Here is a 25,265-nt window from a genome sequence, read left to right as displayed (position 1 = left end):
GTTCCTCGAGAGGTCCAATGATTGCAGTGATCGCATTTCCCCGATCTTCTTTGGAATAACTCCAGTCAAGTGGTTCCTTGATAGATTCAAATTCACAAGCGCATCAAGAACAACTATTTCTTCTAGAATTTCACCGGTTAAGTCGTTTGAAGATAAATCAATGCTCGTCATACTTGTGCCAAAATTCTTTGAATGGAACCATAGTTCAAGTCCTGCCCCTTCCAGACCATAGACAAACCATTAAGGTGAGAACCAATTGTATCAGGGCCGTGATAACAACCCATCATGTATACATTTGTCATAAATTTAAGATTTGATAGGTAGATGGGCAGAGAGCCTGATATTTTATTGTTATTTAGATCCATGTACTGAAGGCAAGAAAGGTTTGTGATGTTAATTGGAATGCTACCAAAGAACTTGTTGTGACTTAATCGTATAACTCTTAATGATGTTAACTTCCAATCCACATTGGCAATCTTCCAGAGAATTTGTTCTGAGACAAATCTAGGAACTTCACATTTGTCAATTTTTGCAGAAAAGACGGGAACTTTCCTGACAAACTATTGTTACTTAAGGCTACAAATTTCATAAATTCCATTACCCTGAGGCATGACGGGAGTTCTCCCTCCAAAAAATTGTTGGATAAGTCCAAAACACCCAGTCTCTGAAATTTACAAAAGGATTCAGGAATATGACCAGCGAGGCGGTTGGAGAACAGAGAAAGCTGTCTTAGATTGGCGGATCCAATAGCAGAGTGACCAGTGAGTCCTAACAACAAGTTATTGGATAAGTCCAACCACGTTAAGTTTTGTGGCAGCGTGGGTATCTGACCAGTTAATTTGTTTGAACTGAGGTAGAGTTGTAGAAGTGACATGGAGCCCATATCAGCCGGCAAAGTTCTGTTGAGTTGATTGTTGGAGATGTCCATGAACCAAACATTTGAAAAGACATCGGAGAACCATTGTGGAATCCTATCAGCTATACCTGCACTCGATATATCAAGATGGGTGATGTTCACATTCCACTGAAGCCACCCAGGAAATAGTGGGCCCATCTGGCAGGATGCAAAGGATACATACTCTAATGTAGATGGTGGTTGCCAGTCCGAGCTGATCTCAATCTTGAGGGCATTATTTGACAAGTCTATATATTGCAAGCTCCTTGCACTAGCAAAGTGTTCCTCAGTTATCGTGCCATCCAGTTTAATTGTATATAGATCCAGATCGGTTAGATTACTAAGCTTACCAATCTCATATGGATCATGTCGTGTGATGTAGTTCCAACCTAGATTCAGAACAACCAAGCTCATGAATTGCCCTATCCATCTTGGTAACATCCCAGTTAAATTGTTCCAACCGAGGTCCAATTCTTGCAATTTGTTGGGTGAACATCGAGGTAGATTCCTAAACAGCTCAGCTACGTCGCCATATAAGTGAGACAAATCAAGGTTGAGAACCTCCAAATTGCATAGATTCTTCAGATCCATGGTCATGATGCGGTCCTTCCCATCGTCATAGTCATCATCATAATAATTAAATGAAAGATCAAGGACTTGCAGGGATGTCATGTCTCCAAGAGCATCCGGAAATTGACCGTACATACTAGTGTATCTAAGGTAAAGGAATCTAAGGCTTGTTATGTTCTAGAACCAGCTGGTCACCATTGGATGGTGGAAGGAGTTCCAGGAGGCATCGAGCTCCTTGAGATTTGTAAGGTTCAGGTGTGGCAGCGACTGGTTTGCGCTTGCAAGAGAGCAGAATGAAAGATGGAGGGCCCTCAAAGAAGGAAGCATATTCATGACACGAGGCCAATCCACTACTGTACTGAGGTTCACTCTGTCCAAGTAAAGATATTGTATGGAAGGAATGTGTGTTAACCATGAGAGATCCATCGAGTTCGTGCCTCCCATCCAGTTGGAATTGGAATTGGAAAGATCTAGATACTGCAGCCTTGACAAGTTGCCAAGCTGGGGAGGCACGCCACCGTAGAATGGTATGCCAGAGAGGTTAAGATACTTGAGATTCTTTAGAGAGCCCAAGAACTCAGGAAGACGACCCGTTGGCCCTGCTAGATCATTCCCGCTGAGGTCAAGGTGCTCTAGGTGATCCAGAGCAAGCAAGGAAGGACTTATCTGGCCGGCCAAATATGGTTGGAAGGTGCCTCCAGCTCCAAGTCGAAGCTCGTGGACGTGGCCAGTTCGGTTGCTGCACCGGACGCCTCTCCACTGGCAGCAGTCTTGCTCATCGTGGCGACCGTCTAGATTGGCGGATCTAGTAGCAGAGGGCAGAGGTCCTGACAACAAGTTATTGGATAAGTCCAACCACGTTATGTTTGGTGGCAGCGTGGGTATCTGACCAGTTAATTTGTTTGAACTGAGGTAGAGTTCCTGAAGTGACATGGAGCCCATATCAGCCGGCAAAGTTCCGTTGAGTTGATTGTTGGAGATGTTCATGGATTTGACATTTGAAAAAGCATCGGAGAACCACTGTGGAAGCCTATCAGCTATACCTGTACTCGAGATATCAAGATAGGCGATGCTCACATTCCACTGAAGCCACCCAGAAAACAGTGGGCCATCTGGCAGGATGCAAAGTATACATACTCTAATGTAGAAGGTGGTTGCCAGTCCACGCTGATCTCAATCTTGAGGGCATTATATGACAAGTCTATATATTGCAAGCTCCTTGCACTAGCAAAGTGTTCCTCAGTTATCATGCCATCCAGTTATTTGTATTTAGATCCAGATAGGTCTGATTACTAAGCTTTCCAATCTCATATGGGACATGTCCGTTTAGGTTGTACCAACCTAGATTCAGAACAACCAAGCTCATGAATTGCCCTATCCATCTTGGTAACACCCCGGTTAAATGGTTCAAACCGAGGTCCAATTCTTGCAATTTGTTGGGTGAACAGCGAGGTAGATTCCTAAACAGCTCAGCTACGTCGCCATATAAGAGTCGATTCAAGGTTCAGGACCTCCAAATTGCATAGGTTCTTAAGATCCATGGTCATGATGCGCATGTTCTTGTCATCATCATGATAATAAAAAAGAACTGAAAGATCAAGGACCTGCAGGGATGTCATGTCTCCAGGAGCATCAGGAAATTGACCGTACATACTAGTGGAGCTGAGGTCAAGGAATCTAAGGCTTGTTATGTTCCAGAACCAGCTGGTCACCATTGGATGGTGGAAGGAGTTCCAAGAGGCATCCAGCTCCTCGAGGTTTGTAAGGTTCAGGTGTGGCAGCGACTGGTTTGCGCTTGCAAGAGAGCAGCCTGAAAGATGGAGGGCCCTCAAAGAAGGAAGCATATTCATGACACGAGGCCAATCCGCTACTGTGCTGAGGTCCACTCCGTCCAAGTTAAGATATTGTATGGAAGGAATGTGTGTTAACCATGAGAGATCCATCGAGTTCGTGCCTCCCATCCAGTTGGAAAGATCTAGATACTGTAGCCTTTGACAAGTTGCCAAGCTGGGGAGGTATGCCAGAGGGGTCAACATACTTGAGATTCTTTAGAGAGCCCAAGAACTCGGGAAGACGACCCGTTGGCCCTGCTAGATCATTCACACTCGGCAAACGCGCCATGACCGTCTCCGCGCCGTGACATTGCTTTTTTTTTACCGAGCGTCGGTTTTAGCACTCGGCAAAGTCTTTGTCGAGTGCCCGATAAAAAACACTCGGCAAAGAAACTTTTGACAGCACTGTGTACGCCATGTGCTGTTTGCCGAGTGTAACACTCGGCAAAGCCTTTGTTGAGTGTTTTTTGGGCTTCGCCGACACACGGCAAAGCTATTGTTTCCAGTAGTGAACAATCATGCTGCTGACTATACCTTTAATTTTTACGTCTAGTCATAAAGTAATCTCAAATGTGTCCAGAGTACTACTGCATGTCAAACTCATTATGCACCCTATTTTACTGGCACCTCTCCAGTGCGTCGTCAAGATTACAAGGTACCATGCATGTTCGTCACTAGGCAAGTAGGCAGTGGAACTCCGGCTGTAGCAGTGTACTCCACCAGGGAAACTGTGCTCATATATTGGGCTCTTCAATTTCTGAGAAATTTGCTCCCCTTGCCTGTTCAATGTTTGTAAGTGAATGTTACTTATAGTGTACTTTGAGTATGCAACTGTTTTGTTTTTAAGTAACCGGCAGGACACAGGAGAGGAGATCAGCTGCTCAATCATACAATCTCCGAACTAAAACAATGTTTTGCCAGCAAAGACTTCTGAATGCCAGTGCAATCCATCTATTTTTTTTTTTGAGAACAACCAGTGCAATCCATCTACCTAAGCAACACCACACAGGAACCGATTTTGAACTGCTGGATCAAAGTCAGAGTGGGCCCACACGGTAGCCGTCCATCTGGAAGAGAGGTGGGACCCATCTCCATCTGGAAGAGATGTCAGCCAAATGTAAAATCAGAGCAATCAACCATGAAATTTAATGTGGATGTGGATATTACGTGTGTCTGTAAGTTGTGTGCTCATTCTACACTGAACATAAGTGCAGTCACCTCTTTCTCACTTCAGCAATTAACGGTTGACGACGAGCATGGAAACAATGGTCATGTTGGAGACGTGAGCCTTCCTTGATGTGGATGACGAACATGGAAACATGGCACCACAACACGAGTAAGCAATTAGGCAGAATCTGACACCAAAACAGGGACACTGTGATCAACATAAGCACAAGGCCGAATTATTATTAGTATTTCATTTGGCCATGTCATCATAAGGTAGTGATATTACAACTCTTACGGCAAAGGGTGTGGATATCACATTTCATTCCAAAAAGAAAACCAGCAACATTATGTAACAACTTCTGCATACACTTTGATTCATGCATGCGTTGGCTAAATTTAGTTGAAGCTCTTGAGAGTAGTATGCCAGAGAGGTTGAGATACTTGAGAGAGCCCAAGAACTTAGGAATATGACCAGTTGGCCCCTCTAGTTCGTTCTCGCTGAAGTCAAGATGCTCTAGATGATCCAGAGCAAGCAAAGGACTTACCTGGCCGACCAAATCAGGTTGATCGGCCAGTTCGGTTGCTGCACCTGACGCCTCTCCACCGGCAGCAGTCCTGCTCGCCGTGATCACCGTCTCGCTGCCACGCGTTGAGGCGGCCTGCAGGGTCCCAGGTGACACCTTGCTTGAATGCCAGCAGGGTGTCCCTCTCGTGCGGTATGCAGCTCGGACCCTTTCTGTTACCACTGGCGGCTGGCTGGGGCTGCTGCTGTGCATGCGTGGTGAGCAGGGAACAAGAAGCAGCTGAACAACACGAGCATGGCAGCTCGGCGATCCAGCATGGTGGCAACGATGGATAATAATGTCCCTATGTTCAGCTTCCTGTGAGTGGTTCTATTGGAAGCCATGGTATGGTAGGTAGAATGGCAGGATCAGTTCCAGTGTGTTAGAGGACTGTTACATAGCGTGTTCATTCAAGCGGTCATCTCATCCATTATTCCCTGTCACCTAACAATCTAATTACTGGTGCCGAAGTGGGAACCACACGTGGAACTACAAAGACAATGCCTTCAGGAAGGAACACGACGTAGGCACGCCGCCGCTGCCCATCCAACATGGACAATGATTTTACCTGCAAGATCCACATCGAGAGAGGAGGGGTGCATCGACAGGCGCCTCCAAGGAATATGGATCCCAAAGACGTCGTTGTCGTCAGCCCAACAGCAAGACGAAGACTTTCACCTAGCACCCAACCCACTTCCAACGACAGCACGCCAACGCCCAGCAAGATCCAGTGTTGATGACTATACATCGATCACGGCCACCACCGCACAATCCTGCACACCGAAAATGCCATGGGCAGCACAGATCCATCCATATCAGGAACAAATCTGAGCCCCAAGGAGCCATGGAGGGGAACCACCGCAAGGAGGCTGCCACCGGCGCAGAGCCGGCCATAGCCGACCCGCACCACCTGCTACATCTGCTCCGCCACCGGCCTCCGAGAGAGCCCACCCTTGGATCCCGCCAGATCCGACCTCATGGCCACTAGATCCGGTGAAGGGCGCACCAGATTGACTGTGAGGCACCATAAGAAAGCCGCCGGCCGGCACGCCTTTCTACCATTGTCAAAAAAAAATATCCGCTAGTTTTCACTTATGGCAACATTGCATGACCCACCTGTATAAATTGGTTTTCACCTGCGTTTAGATTATGCCAACCAACTTGTAAATTTCTATTCGCATTGGCGGCAAGTTACATCATCCGTTTGTGTTAATTGTTTTCACAGAAAAAATGAGCGCTGAGCGGATGTAAAACACTGCTCAAAACCTCAAAAGTAGATATAGACATCCAACATTCAGTAGCCATATTCATCATTCATCCAACAAAAAACATGTTTCTTTCACCAAGAGTGCACTTAGTAATCATATTAAAGAATCTCAAGCATCAACAAACAATAATTGAGTAACGAGATCTCAAAAACCTCTACAACTAGTACACACACCACTACAACCAGATCTTAAAATGTTGAGAATCACGAACGGATGGCACAGGAGACGAGCGGAGGCTGGACAAGAGTGCCGAGCAGAGGACGAAGCCGCACTATCACTGGAGCACCGTGTAACGAAAATGGCACCTAGCAAGGTTCATTAGTGATTTTGGTGATTGAGTGACAGCGTGATCATTAGGACTAATGTTTCCTCTTAATTTTTTTGTTTCCTCTTAATTTTAATATTAGTTAGGAAAAAACTTTGACTTTCAATCTCTCCCTTTATGAATTCATTGACCATCACCAAAGCACATAGAAGAAATTTTGAAAGAAAAAAGTTATCATTCAACTATCTAAAAGTCAAGTAAAAGCAAACACAAGGCCACCTAATGAGAAAATACCATGAAAGTTCTAATAAAAATTCTCGGTTCTGAAATAATTGGCAAGGGATAAACGCAACTCAAGAGTAAAATAACAGACACAAAAGCTTCATGCAATCTAAAACGCACTCAAAGTTATTTCATCATTTGTCAATCACTCATCACAAGCAAACCAATGTCCTTATCAAAACTAGGTTTTCACATTCTCCCCCTTATGGTAATCTTTCACTCTCTCTCCCTTAAGGTATCATTGGTTTCACATTCTCACCCTTGATAAGCTTGTTGACAACATCCATGCAGATAGAAATGGTTTTGAAGGAACCGTCGGGCTGTTCGGCTGATTGTTTCTGCGGCTAATAAGTCAGCTGGTGCTATTTTGTTGTGAGAGAAAAACACTATACCTCAGTCATGGATCGGTCGTCTCACTCTCATCTGCTGCCGACTCGACCTCAGTCCACGGTCACCTTCCGTGTAGAAGCGGTCAGGCGTGTGTCAGTGTGGTCATCATCGATTCGATTATTGCCTCTGCCTCTCATCCCCTCACAAAAGCTTACTGTACATTAGTAGAGTACTCCCCATCGTGCCAAAAGAAAAGATGTTCTCACCTCTCAACAAGTTAACTTTTTTTTTAACTTTGATCAAATATATATAACAAAATATTAATATTTATAATACAAAATTAGTATTATTAGATAAATCCTTGAATATATTTATTTAGAGATATAAATGTTGTTAATATTTTATATAAATCTAGTCAAACTTAAAAAAAGTTTGATCAGTACGCATCCCATAATTGATTGATTGATTGATTTTCTCGACGCGTAAGGAAAAGCGCCGCGCTGATGGCCTCCACGTTGCACCCCGTCTACGCGGAGAGACAGGACGCTAATTGCTTGGCTTGGGTGCCTCCTCTCCATCTGTTTGTTTCTATGGTCGTCAGCAAGGTTTCCTGTACTGCCTTTTTGTTTACTTAATTAAGTTGTATGTTTATGGTAACAACTACTACTAGAAACTGGGTGTTTGTCGAGTGCTAAAATGTTTGCCGAGTGCATTCTATCGGGCACTCGACAAAGAAGCTATTTGCCGAGTGCTATCACAAAAACACTCGGCAAAATAATTGCACTCGGCAAAAGAGGCAAAAAACACTCGACAAAGTTTGGCACTCGGCAAACGAGAAAAAAAAACACTCGGCAAAAGCTAGGCACTCGGCAAAGTCCACATCCGTTAATACGTGTGCCGTCCGTTAGTACATTTGCCGAGTGTCCGTTAGTGGAAAACTCGACAAACAAATACACTCACCAAAAGAGACAAAAACACTCGGCAAAGGGAGGCACTCGGCAAAGAAATATGTTTGCCGAGTGTTAAACCCGCTATTTAGGAAGAAGAACGCGGGAACTCGAAGCTTCCAAGATCGTGTCAATCAAGGAATCGATTGTATAAGGATCGATATCAGCTGATTTAGATGCGGTACTAGAATAGACTCTCTTCGAATGACATCAGTAGATAATGACAATGAGCTACAGCTGGCGTCGGGAAATACATGTTGCACTCTACAAAAAGGGAAAGATTAGAGTCCAAGTTATCTTAAGTTAGGAATGTTTTCTTTTATACCAACGATTGTAATAAGTCGTACTTGAGTAGGATTCATACTTAGGTTTCGGGTATAAATATTGGACCCGGCTATTATAAGGGACATCCAATCAATCAATACAAATTACTTTTTTGGCTTTACGCCAACCCTTAGGAGTAGGAGTAGTGTAGATCTCGGTGAGTTCTTCAACAAGCAGGGCTGCATTGGTCCGGCCGACCTCCGGCTTGTTTGTGAGTACCGTAATGGCTTATACTTCTGTTTGTACGGCTGCATCGGTTAAGTTTGACCTCCACTGTGAATTCTAGTATAAGCTAGTTATCGACTCTTATCTAGTTCAAGTACAGCTGCATCGGTTAAGTTCGACATCCACTGCTCGAATTAGATTAAGGTCAAGTTATCGGCTCTAACTAAAGGTGGCATCCTTTGGGTAGATTCATTAAGTTATCGATCTTGCTGATGTTATTATTGTTATTAGTTTCAGCAACATTAATCTACCTGATCGAGATCGATCTAGATCAGCCTCACATCCTTTTAGTCCGTCGTTTGCTTTGTTACAATACGATGTTTACTTAGTTTGAGCGACGGGTTATGTTTCATTGGCCGTTCTACTTCGATATTGATCGTGCATAGTACACGGTTAAGGCACGTATGATCTTGAAGAGGTTTGCTAGCTAGTTAAATCTGGTCTACAGTTCGCTATTATGGCTGTAACGATCCGGTCAATCCCCATTGTTGGCACTTTAGATTGGAGGATCCTAGTTGGTAGATTTATTCTCGATCAGGTGTGACCTTAACTGTTTGCTATGCCTACATCGGCTAAATAGCCGATCGCCTATGCTTTAACCCCTACAGTGTGTCTCCATGATTCCGTTAAATGTGAATAGATCTCTTTACTTTAAAGGTTTGATTTGTTGTCTTTATCACGGCTACCATCGATCCGGTCGAACCCCACTGTTAGAGATAGCAGGTTAAGTCTAATGAGTTCATAGATTTGTCCATGTTAAATAGTCGATTGTTCACATGCTGTAGTCCCTTTTCACCTGAATCGGCTATTTCAGCCGATTCGCCCGAGCCTTCACACATATAGCATGTCTTTCGAAAAGCCTGTCGATGTATAGATGGTTTTAGTTTGTTATTATCATTATAACTGCCATCCATCCGGTCAAACCTCACTGTTGATGGTAACGGATTAGATTCAGAGCGTTTGTAGATCCATTCGTACTAGACAGTCGATTTGTTCACATGTTATATCCTTTCTCGTTAGATTCATCGGCTCAATGCTTCACAATGGTAATACCTACCTAGCTGCTGATTTTGTTTATATCTGTGTGCGTTGTACTTATCAACATAAAAAACAATCGCGACCCACGAGCTTCACAGTCAGTAACAGCCGATTTCGTCGCGTATCAGCCGGTTAGTCGATTTTTCCCATCTTCCTGCTCCTGAAGCGGCACACTTGGAACTGTCTGGGCAAGACCAGCATATTCCACCTTAAATTACTGATAAACTTTCTCTCCCTGTCAATTACAAGTCAAATTGACTGGCACGTCTTGGGAGCAATTCGTAGGATCAGCTGGTCCTGCGTTGATGCCAAGCGGATCTCCAGGCTCATCCTAAACAGATCCTTCCGACTTGCTGTGTGCTCGGCGCATCGACACGTTTTTGCACAGACACAAGTTGTTGCATGCCTGGTGGGACACCACAATCGTCATGGCGACTTACAACAATAGTGACATCCTTATGGTGCCTTATGAAGACCTACCTAATGAAGATAAAGATGTCATCAGCAAAGCTATAGAAGAATTTCAGAACAAGTGTTTGTTGTCCTACACCAAGACACATGACAATAAAGTTGTTCAGAAATATCCACTACCAAGAGTTTTGATGCATGGGCAGACAGATGCAGACGAAGCTGAGGATAGACGTTTCTTCATAGAGGCTGTAAACAAATCTGTTCATGATGCCAAATTGAACCATAATATAGTTTTCTTAAACACATTCCACAACACCATGAAAGAGGTGTTTCATGGATTTCCAATTGATCAGGTTGGGCCGGCTTATTACAACATTCCACATTCGTCGATTTAGGGGACTAATCAAGCTGGTACTAGCCATCAAGAAGCAGCACTAACTGGTAACGATGATGTCCAGGCAATTCAGAGCTCATCTAAGCAAATTCAAGGTACCACCACCAATCAAGAACAAAATAATCCTAGATCAGCGGTGCAGTATGTGCAACAGCCGACGGGGCAAGGTCTGAACTAGATGGTTAATTTTGATACATCAGGCCAAATACCGTCATCGGCTCAAAAAATAGCACCATCAGTTCAAATGATTCGTAGAGATATAGATCCTAGCATCTACAACCAGAGACTTCAAGCAGCAAACCAGCAAAGGACCCAGCAGATAGAGATTCCACAAGGATATCATTATGGCACAGATTACAACACGCTTCACATGATTCCAAATCTAGGGTATCAAGGTACCTGAAATTTTAATCCACAGATGGGTCAGCAATTGAAGAGAAATCCAAATTCAAATGCTAATGAGTTGTTGCTTAGAGTGACTGAAAGATGAAGAATTAGTTTGGTTTGAAGCCAAAAGGGCAGACCTTCTTGTACAAACAACCATATCCAGAGTGGTATGATTTGGTCGCTCTCCCTACAAATTATAGGCTCCCAGAGTTTGCTAAGTTCACTAGCCAAGATAGCACAAGCACAATAGAATATGTCAGTCGGTATCTTACGTAGTTGGGCGAAGAATCCATTGAAGAGGCCCATCGAGTTTGTTTCTTCTCCTTGTCCTTGTCAGGACCAACCTTCACTTGGTTTTCATCGCTGCTAGTTAACTCCATTGCCAATTGGGCTGACCTAGAGAAGAAGTTTCATACATATTTTTACACTGGGACAGGAGAAAAGAAAATTACCAATCTGACAACAATAAGGCAGAGAACTAATGAATCAGGCACCGAGTTTCTTCAGAGGTTTCTAGAGACCAGGAATTTGTGCTTCTCGTTGAACTTGATCGATGATCAGCTAGCTACTTTGGCTATTCAAGGAATGTTGCCAACGTGGAGAGAGAAGCTGCTTGGGCAAGAGTTTGACAATTTAGGTCAGTTGGCTCAAAGAGTGGCAGCGCTCAATAGCCAATTTCAGAACATGCACAGAGATACCCGATTCCAGAAAAGTGCCGCAATTGCCAAAGCCTATAATCCATATTCAGTCGATGACAGCTATGAGGACAACGAGGAAGAAGAGACTGCTGCGACCGAATGGAATTGGGGTAAAAAGACAGTAATGGTGCCAAATCCTTAGGGAAAAGGGGTTGAAGAGAGCTATGATTTCGACATCACAAAATTGGATAAGCTCTTTGATTTCTTGCTTGAGAAGGGACAGATCAAGTTGCCCGACAACCATATTATGTTGCCTCCTGATCAATTGAAGAATAACAAGTTCTGCAAATTCCACAACACCACTTCTCATTCTACTAATGAGTGCAGAGTTTTCTAACAACATATACAGAGGGCTATTCAGCAAGGAAGGCTCAAATTTGACACACCTCGAAAGATGAAAGTTGATGATAATCCTTTCCCAAGAGATCAGAACATGATTGATGCTATGTTGCTCAAAGGGAAGACTAAAGTCCTAACATCGACTATGGCCAAAGAAACAAGAACAGTCGATCCCGAGATGCAAGTATTGGCTGATGAATATAGAGAGATTAGAAGGCGTCATGACCAACAAAAGAGCCAATATGAATAGGGAGAGATGTCAAGGGATGGGGCAATAAGGCCGCGTGTCACATCTCGGATTTTGTTGAACAAATGGTAGCGGCAGAAGGAAAAGGATTATCAGCGTTGGTTAGAAAAGAAAGAATACCAGTGTCAACAAGAGAAAGAGAGGTATGAAAGAAAACAAGCCAAATCGCATTGGAATTGTCCTTTCTTTAGATATTCTGGAACAAAGGTTTGAAATTGCCTACTAGAAATAACTGCCCGGAGTGAAGTGAGCAATATTGGGAGTTTAGGCAATCTCAAGTCAACCGCCGGTCTATCCATGCTCGAGATGAGTATCATCATAATAATATGGATCGGCGCTTAAAAAATAGATGTGTTCATGATCGGCTTGGAAAGCGAGTTGCTGATCAAAACTAGACTGATTATGAAGAAGAAGATAATGAAGAAGGATATGTTTGGTAGGAAGGCCAATGGTGTCTAGGAGGTTTGACAAGAAGCCAAAAAAGAAGGGTGCAACGCCTAAGGAACAAAGAGCTAGAACAGGCTCAGGCATCTGGTAGACCTCAGGTGTGGCATGCTAAACAAACATCTGGTTGGGGGCAACCATCGGCTAATATTCAAATGGCTTTTCTGTTGTCGTTAGAATTCAAGGCTCCAGTAGATCAAGAGGTCTATTCAGATTTCGATGGATTGGAGTATGAGGAAATAGTTGCCAAGTTGACAGTGATACAACAGGCTATATTCAATAAGCCAGTCAAGCATCGGCACTTAAAGGCTTTATATGTAAAAGGTTTTGTTGATGGGAAGCTGATGAGCAAGATGTTGGTGGATGGAGGTGCTTCTGTCAGTCTTATTCCTTACACCACTTTTTGTAAACTTGGCAAGGGACCAGGAGATTTGATTGAGACTGACATGATGCTTAAGGATTTTGGGGGTAATGCATCCAAGACCAGAGGGGCAATGAACGTCGAATTGACAATCAGAAGTAAGACTTTGCTCACCACATTCTTCGTCATTGATGGAAAAGGTTCATATAGTTTACTCCTTGGTCATGATTGGATTCATGCAAACTGTTGTGTACCATCGACCATGCATCAATGCTTGATTCAGTGGCATGGAGATGATGTTGAGCTGGTTCATGCTGATGATTCTGTAAGTATCGCAACAGCTAATCCAATGTATTGGGAGCTAGAAGACTTTGAGTGTTTTTCTGGCAAGCTATGGGAAGAAGGCTTCCACTACTAACTTCTGACCCTTATACCACGCTTTTTTTGTCTCAACGGCATGGTTTCGTTGCAACAAGCGTTGTTATCACAACGATTTTCACTTTTGGTTGCGATAGATTGGTTTTTTGCCATGAAGATTGTTTTGTGGCCATAAGTGTGGAGATCGTTGCAAAAAGTAAGTGTTATCGCAACAAATTATTGAACGGTTGCAATAAGTGATTAATGTTGCCACGATTTGATTTGCGTTGCGGGCAAGTTTATTTTCGTTGCAATACTAAGGTGATATTGCAACTCTTTATTTTATGGTTGCAATAGCCCACCTATATCGCCACGAATATGTTCTGTTGTATATAATAGTCGCTTGTGTTGCAAAAAATTGGTACATATAGCAACGAAAAAAAATAGTTCTTTGCAATCACTAAGGTTGCAACGATTATGGTTTCATTGTATGTAGCAGTTTCGTTCATTGCAAAAAGGTTATAATATAGCAACGAAAAATTACATTGTTGCAATACCTAAGCCTTTCCACCTTAATGGTTGCATAAATTTTTTTAAAAAAAATGACAACAATATGGGTTTCAAACCTAAGACCTCTTGGTCTTGAAAGTAAGCTCCTACCACTAGGCTACGTCTATGTTTGTGTTAGTAATAGCGAAAGTACCCTATATTAATTAATGTTGACTAGTTATATAGGAAAAAGGATCTAATCTAATTTTACATATCACGTAGAGGTCGGCCTGTAGCTCCTGTCGTGGCTCCTTCTCTCCCATGGCCTCTCTTCTTCCCCCACGCGCTGTCTCCTTGCGAAGAACGTGGAGGAGGCCCCCCTGTTCCCTACAGCCAGCACCAGCAGCTAGCGTGGTCAAGGCCTCCCTGAAGCCTTTGTCGTCGCGGCGCCCCTTCCCTACGGCCGTAGTCGTCACGTCCCTTCAATTCCCTGCAGCGACTACGGCATATTGGTGCCCTAGTTCCTTCCTGATCATCGGCGAGATAAGGAGAGCGAGCACCGTCCAGTCCTTCCTCGGCGTGCGAGAGGGGACGGAGCATTGAACCAGTTTCACCTCGCACCCTTCATCATCCACGAGAGAGACGATCAGCGGCCGGCCAGCGATCATCGACATGAAAAAGAGAATCACGTATGCTTGCATTATTGCTCAGTTTTTTCTCTACATATTACTGTTAAGTTTGGTACTTGACTAGATCAAATTACTCACTGTTGTTGATAATCCAGACAAATTTTTGCAAGATTCTTATTCAGATGCATTGGCTAATCCACACATTTTTTAATTTGTCTGGTTCAGTGCAAAAACATTCCATTCTTAACCAATGGTACTCTATTTATGCTGAGGTCTAGCTGTTTTGTTTTTGGCTTGGTCTAGCAGTGTTGATTAGTTATTGTGACTTAATGTGTAATACTCCAATCTGAGTTTCGGTTCATCACATTTATTTTAAGGAGACAATCATTTGTTTCCATTAACTACTGTTCTGAGCATGGATGGAGAAAACAGCAAAACACGCTGGGTAGCTGTTGTCACAATGGACAGTGCTAAGCTTCTGAATATTGCTCTAGATATACTAGTATATAAAGTTTGATAAAAATGCCCTTTGGATGCATTAAAGTTTATTAAATTATAGTTAAAGTAAAGGGCCCTTTTTTAAGCTTGGCTCAGAAAATTGACAGATTTTTAATTTTCTTTATCTCTGATAAATAAAGTTTATAATAATGTCATGATCCCTTCAATTTAACGTGATATAGGAAATCATTGTGATATTTCGAAGATATCATTAATGGCACATGATGATGATCGGAGTTGGATGCTATTGCCTCGGTCATCAGTTGAGTGGCAAGCAGGTCTGGACAAATTTATTGATACTATTTTCGAAGGCACCTATGCATCAGAAACTGCACCATGTCCATGTTCAAGGTGTTGTGGAGTCGTGTACAAAAGAAAATCCGAGGTTCAAATGGACTTGCTAACTAAAGGGTCTGATGAGAACTTTGTCAAAGAGAAAGGTAACGCTGGCATATTTTTGAATGATGATAGGGATCTAAATGTAGGCCCACCAGATGATGCATCATCCGCCAACAATCTGTTGTCTGCATTAATTAGGGGTGTGACCAGTGGCAATACCAATGAAGAGCCTTGTGAGAGTGCAAAGAAATTCTTTGATTTGTTGAAAGATGCGCAACAAGAGTTGTGCCTAGGCTCACAGCTTACCAAGGTATCATTCTTGGTCAAGCTCTTTCAGCTTAAGTGCATGGGTGGATGGAGTAAGGAGAATGTAGAGCAAACACTTAGCCTATGGAGAGATACGCTCCCCCAGGACATTGTATCCCAGACACTATCAAGAAAGCACAGAAGATTATCCGCGACCTTGGCCTCACATACATTAAGATTGATGCTTGTGTGAATGACTGCGTGTTATTTCGTGGGCCGTTGGCTGATAAGGACACGTGTCCAACATGTGGTGAGAGTAGGTGGAAGAAAGACGACACAAATTCTGATGAGATTGGCGAGTCTAGCGAAAGTGGTGGAGCAAAGAAGCGCACTCCTTGCAAAGTTCTAAGGTATTTTTCACTTACTCCTCGATTGCAAAAATTATATATGTCAAAGGAAACATCATCATTGATGCGGTGGCACAAGGAAGAATTGGTTAGTGATGGGAAAATGCGGCATCCAGCAGACTCATTGTCGTGGAAGCACGTGAATGACAGGTATAAGTGGTTTGATTCTGATCCACGTAATGTTAGACTGGGACTTGCATCTGATGGCTTCAATCCATTTGGGATGTTGAATGTTAATTACACTTGTTGGCCCGTGATACTAATTCCTTATAACCTGCCTCCTTGGCTGTGTTTGAAACAACCTTATTGGATGATGTCGATGTTGATACCTGGGCCTAAATCTCCTAGAGTGAACATTGATGTATATTTGCAACCTCTGATCGATGAGCTACATGATCTATGGGTTAATGGAGTTTTAACATGGGATGAGAAGGAGAAGAAGGATTTTACTCTACATGCAATTCTGCTATGGACAATTAATGATTTCCCCGCATATGCGATGTTATCTGGTTGGAGCACAAAAGGTAAGTTTGCTTGTCCTTATTGTCACAAGCATACTGATTACTTGTGGTTAAAACATGGCTCAAAGCATTGCTACTTGGGACATCGCCGATTTCTACCCATGAACCATAAGTGGCGAAGGAACAAGACGAGCTTCAATAACAAGGCTAAAACTAGGGAAGCTCCAGTGCCGCTCAATGGTGAGCAGGTGCTGCGGGACTATGAAAGTTTCCAGCAAGTGACTTTGGAAAGGATACAAGGAAAAGGAAGCAACGTGATGAAGAAAATAGGTGGCACAACTGGAGGAAGAAGAGTATTTTCTTTTAGCTTCCTTACTGGAAATCATTGCTAGTACGACATAATTTGGATGTCATGCATATAGAGAAGAACATATGTGAGAGCTTACTGGGGACTTTGTTGGAGTTACAAGGTAAATGCAAGGACAGTGAGAAGGCTCGACTTGATATGCAACATTTGTGTATAAGGCCAGATCAACATCTAGTGCTCGAAAAGGGTAAGTACACCTTGCCACCAGCGCTGTACTCTCTAGGAAAGGATGACAAGGAAATTCTATGCAAATTTTTACATGGCGTCAAGTTCCCTGATGGTTATGCCGCAAATATTCGGAGATGTGTGGACGTCAATGGTTGCAAGCTTTCTGGACTTAAAACTCATGACCTACACGTAATCTTGCAAAAAACTTTTGCCTTTAGTGGTGCGCAACATATTGCCTGAAGATGTGGTGACCCCATTGATGGAGCTAAGTAGGTTCTTTAACTCACTGTGTTCAAAGGAGTTGGAGTTTTCAGAAATTGAAAAACTGAGCACTTCGATTAGGGAGACCCTTTGTCGGCTGGAGATGATTTTTCCACCGGCTTTTTTTGATATTATGATGCACTTACCGGTTCATCTTGCTGACGAAGCTAGACTTGGAGGTCCGGTTTGTTATAGATGGATGTATCCAGTTGAGAGGTCTAATAACCTCCCGTCTCCAGACTGCACGTATCCCTCCCCCTCCCCCAATTAGATCGCGATCCGTCTCCTAGGACCGCGTGAGTGCCATGACGCCGCCGCCTATGCCACCTCGGTCCAGGACGCCCCCGACATCACCTCCGTTGAGGACGCCACTGGCAACGCCTTCAGGCAGGACAGTGCTTCGTTCGCAGGGCAGCAGCGCCAGCACAGACTCCACCGCCTTGGGTACCCATCGCCATTGATATACTGAGGACACCCTTGAAGTAGAAGATGATCTTGGGTTCTCTTCTCCATATGTCCCCAGGTACAATGATTACTTAATCTAGGTTTTTTTATTCATATTTAATCTCACATCACAGCAAATTCTACAAATTGTGAGGGGTTTAGGGTTTTCAAGCATTTGCTGCTTGCATATTTTGGTCATGATAAAAGCATAATTTTTTTTCAATCTATGAGGATGGAATTGTCTGATTGTGTCATCAACTAGAACAAATTTTTTGGAACAAATTTTCTGATATTGAATGGACTGGAACTCTGTCTTCAATGGGTTCACATCAAAGCAAGGCTGCAAAAATAATTGACAAAATAAAAGTATATTCAGTATATGTATGACAGGTTGACGTAATGTTGTCAAAATGATTAGAAACAAAGCCAATAGCTTCAGCATATGTATAACACTATACCTATGTCAAGATGTTATCAGTACTTTTTTTCACAGCTACAACAGACACTGGCAAGCGTCAGGATGATTTCTTTAGGACTCGTAGTTATGTTCTTAGTAAGCATATATATGGTGTTTATTGCATCTTAGAAGGAGGCACATTTATTTAGTGAACAATTCAAGCAAAGATATGAGATTTGAACATAAATGTGAGAACTCTCACTGCATTTTTTAGCGCTATCAGGGATATTGCTCTGCTTGCTAGCTCCATGTTGTTTATGTGATTTCATACTTATTTGTTTTTCAATATAAAGATATCTGTCTATCGCAGCCCTGAAATTAATCTGTCAAGCTCTTGAATGTTGGTAAATGCAAAGATATGTTACTGCATCTACAGTTAAGTCAAATTCATTGAAGATCTAGCTATCCAATCATCCAATGTGTTAGAACACAGGTTTAATATTTTCTTCATAAAAACAAATTTCTGACTTACTGGTTCTGTCTCTTCTGGATGGTCTACTATAACATTATTATTATATATTACTACTGCTGCCTCCAGTAAAAAAAGATGTTTAAGAAAAGGCAATTACTTGCTCGGTATTTGTTTTGCTTGTCTGAAATTACAGAAAGTAAACCCGTCTGTTTTGATTCAGGAATACAAAGTCTGAGATCGTTTTCTATGCTTAAATATCAATGTTTAACTACACAAAAATGTATGGATGTAGTTAACCTTTTTCTGCATCAGGCATTGAATTTCTCATGTTGCATGTGCCTGCTCTATAATGGGATTACAGAAACCATCTAAAATAGAATCCTAAATTCAATGCTATTTAGTTCAATTACTTATATATATGTAATACTTTACCTTTTTTATTCTTGTTTATTTATCAACCATTGTCCTATTTATGCAGTGGCACGGGCGAAAATGTGGACTCTTTATGTTCATTGCAAGAATGGACTTCCAGATCAGGATTATGTAATGTTCAAATTGGAAAGGCCTCATATAAAATTGTCAACCTTGACATCTCTTAAGGACCAGCTTGGGTATAATGCCTGGGACTTCTTGTACTACAAGAAGCGTTGTGGAAGAGATGTTGCAAGTCTTCAGCCCCTCGATTTTGTCAGACATGTAGAGATTATGCTACAAGACAATGAGAGTGAGAAGGAAATCAGATTAGTACTCTCAAAGGGACAAGAGACAGCACAACAAGTCAGCATAACACCCCTCAAGCGACCAAGGCAGTAGCTGGAAGAAGATGAGCATCCGTTTATGGATGATCCTTTTGATGCATACAAGGACTGGCTAAAGAAGCTACGACCGGAACAATCCAAAAGTATATCATCTATGTTTTTGCATATGTTTTCGTATTAAGCAAAATCTTAGCACCTTTATATAAACTACACCTCATCTTACATTTTTTTGGTGACTAACAGATTTGAAGGATGACACTAGGCAACAAGCAGTCAACACGTACAAGGAATTTTTAAGGATGAAAGGGGGCATTCCAGAAATTAGTAATTTATTTTCCTTCTTCAACCAATGTTGTTTAGTACTAATTTTTTTAAAACTGAACCTTTAACCATGTGTGCAGTGGCATTTGTCGAGCAACGTGACACCGATGCAATCGTAGACGAAGACGACTGAAAGCAATGGAAGCAATGCGACACCACCCTCAAATAGGCCAAGCCATGCAAGGAAGGCAAGAGACGAGGGAAACGGTTTGTGATAATGCATGTACTTTTAATATTGGGTTCACATATCTTAATTGAGAACTACTACAGCTCAAGATTGTTATTGTCTTTTTTGCAAGGACATGGCTCCAATGAACGCAAGAAAAGAGGTCGTGGCACTGTTAAAGGATTAACAGTAGGCAACAAGAGAGTTAAGGAACGCATTCACACACTCCCAATCGAATTTTCAGAAAGCCGTGGAGGACCCATTGGACCGAATACCCGTGCATTTGTCGATGAGGTCGTTATATTTACAAGGCAATGGGCCCCACTAATTGGAGTAAACAGTTGGAAGGATATAAAGGAAGAAGTCAAACTAGAAATTGCAGAAGAGATACTGGTATGATGTGTACTATTTTTTGTTAAGGAACATTGCTGTTGCTCTTTTACTAGTCCAAAAAAGTGAGTGTACAGATGTAGAAATTGTGATGTTGACATGTTGATTTATGCTAATGTCATTGTACTAACCTAATGAATTTATCCCTCAGATGCTATTAGATTTCTTTTCTTGATTGTTTCTTTCCTCATGTTGCTTCATGCCCAGCCATTGTGCCTTTTAGTTTAGATTTCAGCTGAAAGCATATTCTGTAAACCCTTCCCATTGTATACAGGAAAAACGGCATGTTCAGTTAACCTCTCAAAGGAGAGTTATTTCTATGACTTTAGGATAGTGTTTGATCATTTATTTGACAAATTGGATGTGTGAAGCGAAGTGGATGATTTAGCTTTGTCATGTAGTATGTTTCATTAAATAAGTTTATTTCAGGCTCTCCAACTAGGATTAGTACTGTTGCACTGGATGATTAGTACTGTTGCACTAGCATGAATTTTTTTTAATTTTTATGATTTATTTTTTCTACATGCCACCTTAGCGTTAGCACGGGCATTATACTAGTTCTGATAAAACATTTCATTGCTTTTTAATTGTAAACAGCTTAGGTGGAACTTCATCAACATTGATGATGTGGATAAAAGAAAAGAGAAAATATGGAAAATTGCCAAGGAGCGGTACAGAGGATGGCGATCTGATCTGAGTGCCACATACAAGGCTTATAATAGTTATGGTGAGAGGATACGAAATAAACCCGAAGAAATACACCTTTTTGAGTGGCACTACTTGCAGTTGTATTTTGGATCTGATAAATTCAAGGTCAGTGCTAGTAAAATCTACTTTGTCAAACAAAATTGATGGACCAAAGTTGCATTGTTACATACCACTTGTTCTCATTCTGCAGAAACTTAGCAGCCAGAACTCCTCCAACCGTCAGCAGCAAAGAACCAAGCATGTGATGGGTTCAAAGAACTTCTCACAATGTAGCTTTGAGCTGGTAATCATTAGATACACTAATCTAGTCCTTCCCTTGTATGATGCAATACTTGTGTGCTGAATTTTTTGGCATCCTAGAGAGACCAAGAAACTGGTGAAGAGCCAAGTGATCTTCTTCTTTGGAGGACCACTCACACAAAACATGGCGCATGGTCAAATCCTGTATCAGCTTCAGTATATGTAAGTAAATGTTTCGTCAACCTTTTTTATAGCTGCTGGTAGTGTCAAGCAACTCTTTACAGGTTCTGTTATTTAATTTAGGAAAATGCAACCATGAAAATTGGTGAGATTGGATTAGAACCTGATAGACCAGCACTTACAACTGTTGAGGAGAACATGATTTTCCAGTCATGCTACAAAGAAACAACACAAATCAAATCATCCAAATTACATGGTCATGGATATTTGGCTACGTATCGAACTCGCAGAGAACTTATGAAAGAGAACCTTGAAGTACATGCACGTGCTCAAGCTGCAGCTAGGGAGAAGAGCATTGCTTTAGAAGCGGAGGTTGACAAGCTCAAAGAACAGATTGCGCAAGAAGCTGCAGAAAGGGAAAGGGAGAAAGAAGAAAATAGGAGGAGGATGCAAGAGGAGCTGGAAAATGCTAAGATAAACTTAAGAGAAGAAATGAAGCAAGAATTTCTTAATATGCTAGCGCAGCACAAAGAAGGAGCTATGATTATGGTATTAGAATAATTTTTTATCCTTTGTACTCTTGATAATCTTATGATTGTGATGCCTAATCTTTCACCCCCAATATTTGTATGTATAGAGTACCCTGCAAAACAATGCCAGTACACAAGTTGCACCAATCATAGAAGAGGAAGATGAGACCGGTGGACATGAAAATGAAAATGAAGATGGGTTACAGGAGGTAATGACATTATTTCACTATGTTCCATGTACCTTGAACTGTAGCTAAAATAGATCAAACAACTTGATGTTTGTAGACTCAGCCTGGAAGCGTTGTCACCAGTACAAAAAGGTGCACCAGCACCTACTCGCTCCACTAGAAGTACTGCACCTCCCAGCAGAGCTCTTTTCAACGAAAACACTGCAAATGTGACTGCATCGAAGACATATATCACTTCACAGCAGCTGATGAATAGGACAAGAAATAATCCCAAAAGGAGGAAGGTAACAACCAGCTAATTGGAATCTAAATTCTTGCATGATTTAATGAAATTTTATCAAATGTGACCTTCCTTGTTGAACTAGGAAATGTAGAAAATACATTGAACATGCGTGCTGAAAACTGCAGCTTGTGCAGGTTTGATTGGGTGAGTTGTTCTGAGTAGTAATCTACCTTTTCTGTGATACTTGATAATACAAAAGTTGTAGAGGGTTTAGAGATGTTTGTCGTCGTGAAAGGTCATGATTTTAGACCTAGAGAATTAGAGTTATGAATTTTGAAAGTAGCCGGTCAGGTTTTGACCTTGGTCTGGACAGCAGTGGGTGTTTGTGTTTTTTGACCATGATAACTGCAGAATCTTATTTAACAAATAACTAGAAAGATGTAGAGAATTTCATGGGCTTTCCGTATTGTTAAAGAATATAATTTTTCGTTGTCTACAACTCAAGTTATGATTTTTCTAATCAACTAAACTGCTGCTGCCTTAAAAATTCAGAGAAGGCAGCTGCTACTGTAACATATGCAGTAGCTGCATCTGATCCGTTGAAAAGGCCACGATGGATAGGATCAAAGCCGTATTTTCTTCTCCATCCCTCCCCAAGGCTTGCTGATAGACTCTGCTTCTTTTAGCAGAATTTATAAAGAGCAAAAGAGAATGCATACATCTTATAATGCAATCAAATGGAACACAGCTGCATGTGTCTGCTAGACTGCTACAAAAACTTGTATTACCCAATAGAACCATGCCTTCAGTATGTAGCCTGCAAAAAAATATAGATTATCATTTGTAAAGTCAATTGAACTTATATAATCGACCTATACTTACAATGAAATTTTGCTAAAATTCCTAGCCATCTACGCTTCCAAGGAGTAAGGATTGCTGACATCTTGAACAACATTTAAACTCTGAAAAGAGAGGGATATACAGAGACCAAAATAAAGATTGAGAAAGTAGAGAACAAAATATCAAGTTATTGTGAAAACACAGAATGCTATTTTCATGGAAAAACATAATTGTAATAAGCATACAGTAAGAATTTGAGTAAAACTAGAAATTGATTCATACGTTTGTGGTTCTGGAACAATGGAACATGACTTCCATCTTTTTCATGGAAAAAGGAATTGCAGCAACTAGACCGACAACATTTGCTCATTTGCAGAATTGCAGTAGCAACTTCAACTATGCAAAAGCTTGGTTGATGGCTTTTGTATATGAAATTAGAAATTAGAACCATTTTATATCTTCATCTCTTTACATTTGTGCAAAAATTAGTAAACTTAATATTGTTCTAATATCCCAATCATATTCTTTTGGCAGTAGGTGGACAAGGTTTCAGTGGGAGGCTCATAATCAAGCGAGGACATAGCCGAGGAGATGACATGTTGGGCTGCTAGGAATTTCTCAAGTGCTGCATAGATGTTAGGAAGTTTGTAAAAAGTTGTCAAATAATGAGTTAATTGTACACTCGTTTATGATTTTAGCTACTATTTCATGGGTTTGGCAACATATTGAATGATTAATTATAATTAATATATGTGGGTGCAATTGCTTTTGATATGGTTTATTGATTTGCAATGATGATTTATTAAACCAAAATTAAATGTTACTAGCGTTGCAATAAAAGCTATACCTACGAGCTGTGATGTGTGGCAATATGCTGTATGGCAACAGACTTATTTACGTTACAAATAATACTATTGCCATGACATGACTATTGTTGCAATAACAATTAATCTTCCGCAATGAATAAAATTGCGTGGCAAATTCTACTGTTGCAACGGCACCGAGGTCATGGCAATAATGAACGGTATATCGCAACGAATAAAATTGCGTGGCAAATGATACTGTTGCAACGGCAACGCGGCCGTGGCAATAATGAACGGTATCTCGCAACGGATAAATTTGCGTGGCAAATGATACTATTGCCACGCCAAGACAAGCGTGGCAATAATGTATACTCTCTCGCAACGATTACATTTGCGTGGCAAATGATTTACTTGCCATGGCACAACGGTCGTGGCAACAACACCTTAAGCAACAAAATTATAGCGTGGCAACAAAAATCTATTGCCACGCTATCGCTCGTTGTATTTACCACCTCTCGCTACGAAGACGAACGTGGTAAGTGCTCGTATTGCCACGCCAATGAATGTTGCGATAACGTCCTATTGCAATGCTTGGCAACGTTGCAAGAAAAGCTAACTCTTGCAACGCCAAACTAGCAACGGTTGCAAGTTCTTATTGCAACGTGACTTTTTGCAACCATTGCCAACGAACGCGATTTCGTGGTATGAACTACCTTTTGCAACAAAATTGGGCCTATTGTAACGTTTTCTCATCATTGCGCAAGGGTTAGAAGTTTGTAGTGTTCATTAAAGTCAATGATGAAAGCCAACAGCCGATCCAAGCAGTCGGCTTTGAGAATTTGTTTTAATGGATAATCCAATAGATGGTACAGATGGTAAGCTAGGACATGGCTTTACGTCGGCCGATGAATTAGAAGAGATAGATATTGGTTCTGGAGATAGGCCTAGGCCAACATATGTAAGTGTCAAGTTGGATCCTGAGTATAAGCAAGAGTTGCTGGATTTATTAAAGGAATTTAATGATTGTTTTGCTTGGGAATACTATGAGATGCCTGGTCTGGACCGATCGATTGTTGAACATCGATTACCAATCAAACCTGGATATCGGACGTTTAAACAAGCTCCGAGGAGATTCAACCCAAACGTTCTTGATGACATAAAAAAGGAGACTAAAAGATTACTAGAAGTGAAATTTATCCGACCGTGCCGATATGCAGAGTGGATATCGAATGTTGTTCCTGTGTATAAAAAGAATAGAAAGTTAAGAGTTTGCATCAATTTTAGAGATCTGAACAAGGCTACACCCATGGATGGTTACCCGATGCCAATAGCCGATATGTTGGTAGATGCAGCAGTCGGGCACAAGGTTATTAGTTTCATGGACGGCAATGCAGGA

General features: G+C 41.6%; 1 protein-coding gene and 1 pseudogene across 1 annotated transcript; one reads left to right on the top strand and one right to left on the bottom strand.

The window, feature by feature from the left end:
- Positions 1 to 451: 451 nt before the first annotated feature.
- LOC136479257 (receptor-like protein EIX1) lies at positions 452 to 1,567 on the bottom strand. The gene has a single exon (XM_066477183.1). The coding sequence runs from the start codon at positions 1,565 to 1,567 to the stop codon at positions 452 to 454; it is 1,116 nt and encodes a 371-aa protein (XP_066333280.1).
- Positions 1,568 to 15,689: 14,122 nt separating this feature from the next.
- On the top strand, positions 15,690 to 23,840 carry LOC136479256 (uncharacterized; annotated as a pseudogene).
- The last annotated feature ends 1,425 nt before the right edge of the window (positions 23,841 to 25,265 follow it).

The sequence above is a fragment of the Miscanthus floridulus genome, chromosome 9 (assembly GCF_019320115.1).
Source record: "Miscanthus floridulus cultivar M001 chromosome 9, ASM1932011v1, whole genome shotgun sequence".
NCBI classification, from domain to species: domain Eukaryota; kingdom Viridiplantae; phylum Streptophyta; class Magnoliopsida; order Poales; family Poaceae; genus Miscanthus; species Miscanthus floridulus.
The sequence above is the reverse complement of the archived record's forward strand: the minus strand, read 5'-3'. Positions and strand labels throughout refer to the sequence as shown.

Excerpts from the sequence above, each read along its gene's own strand:
- LOC136479257 (XM_066477183.1), bottom strand. The coding sequence starts at position 1,567 with ATGACATCCCTGCAAGTCCTTGATCTTTCATTTAATTATTATGATGAT.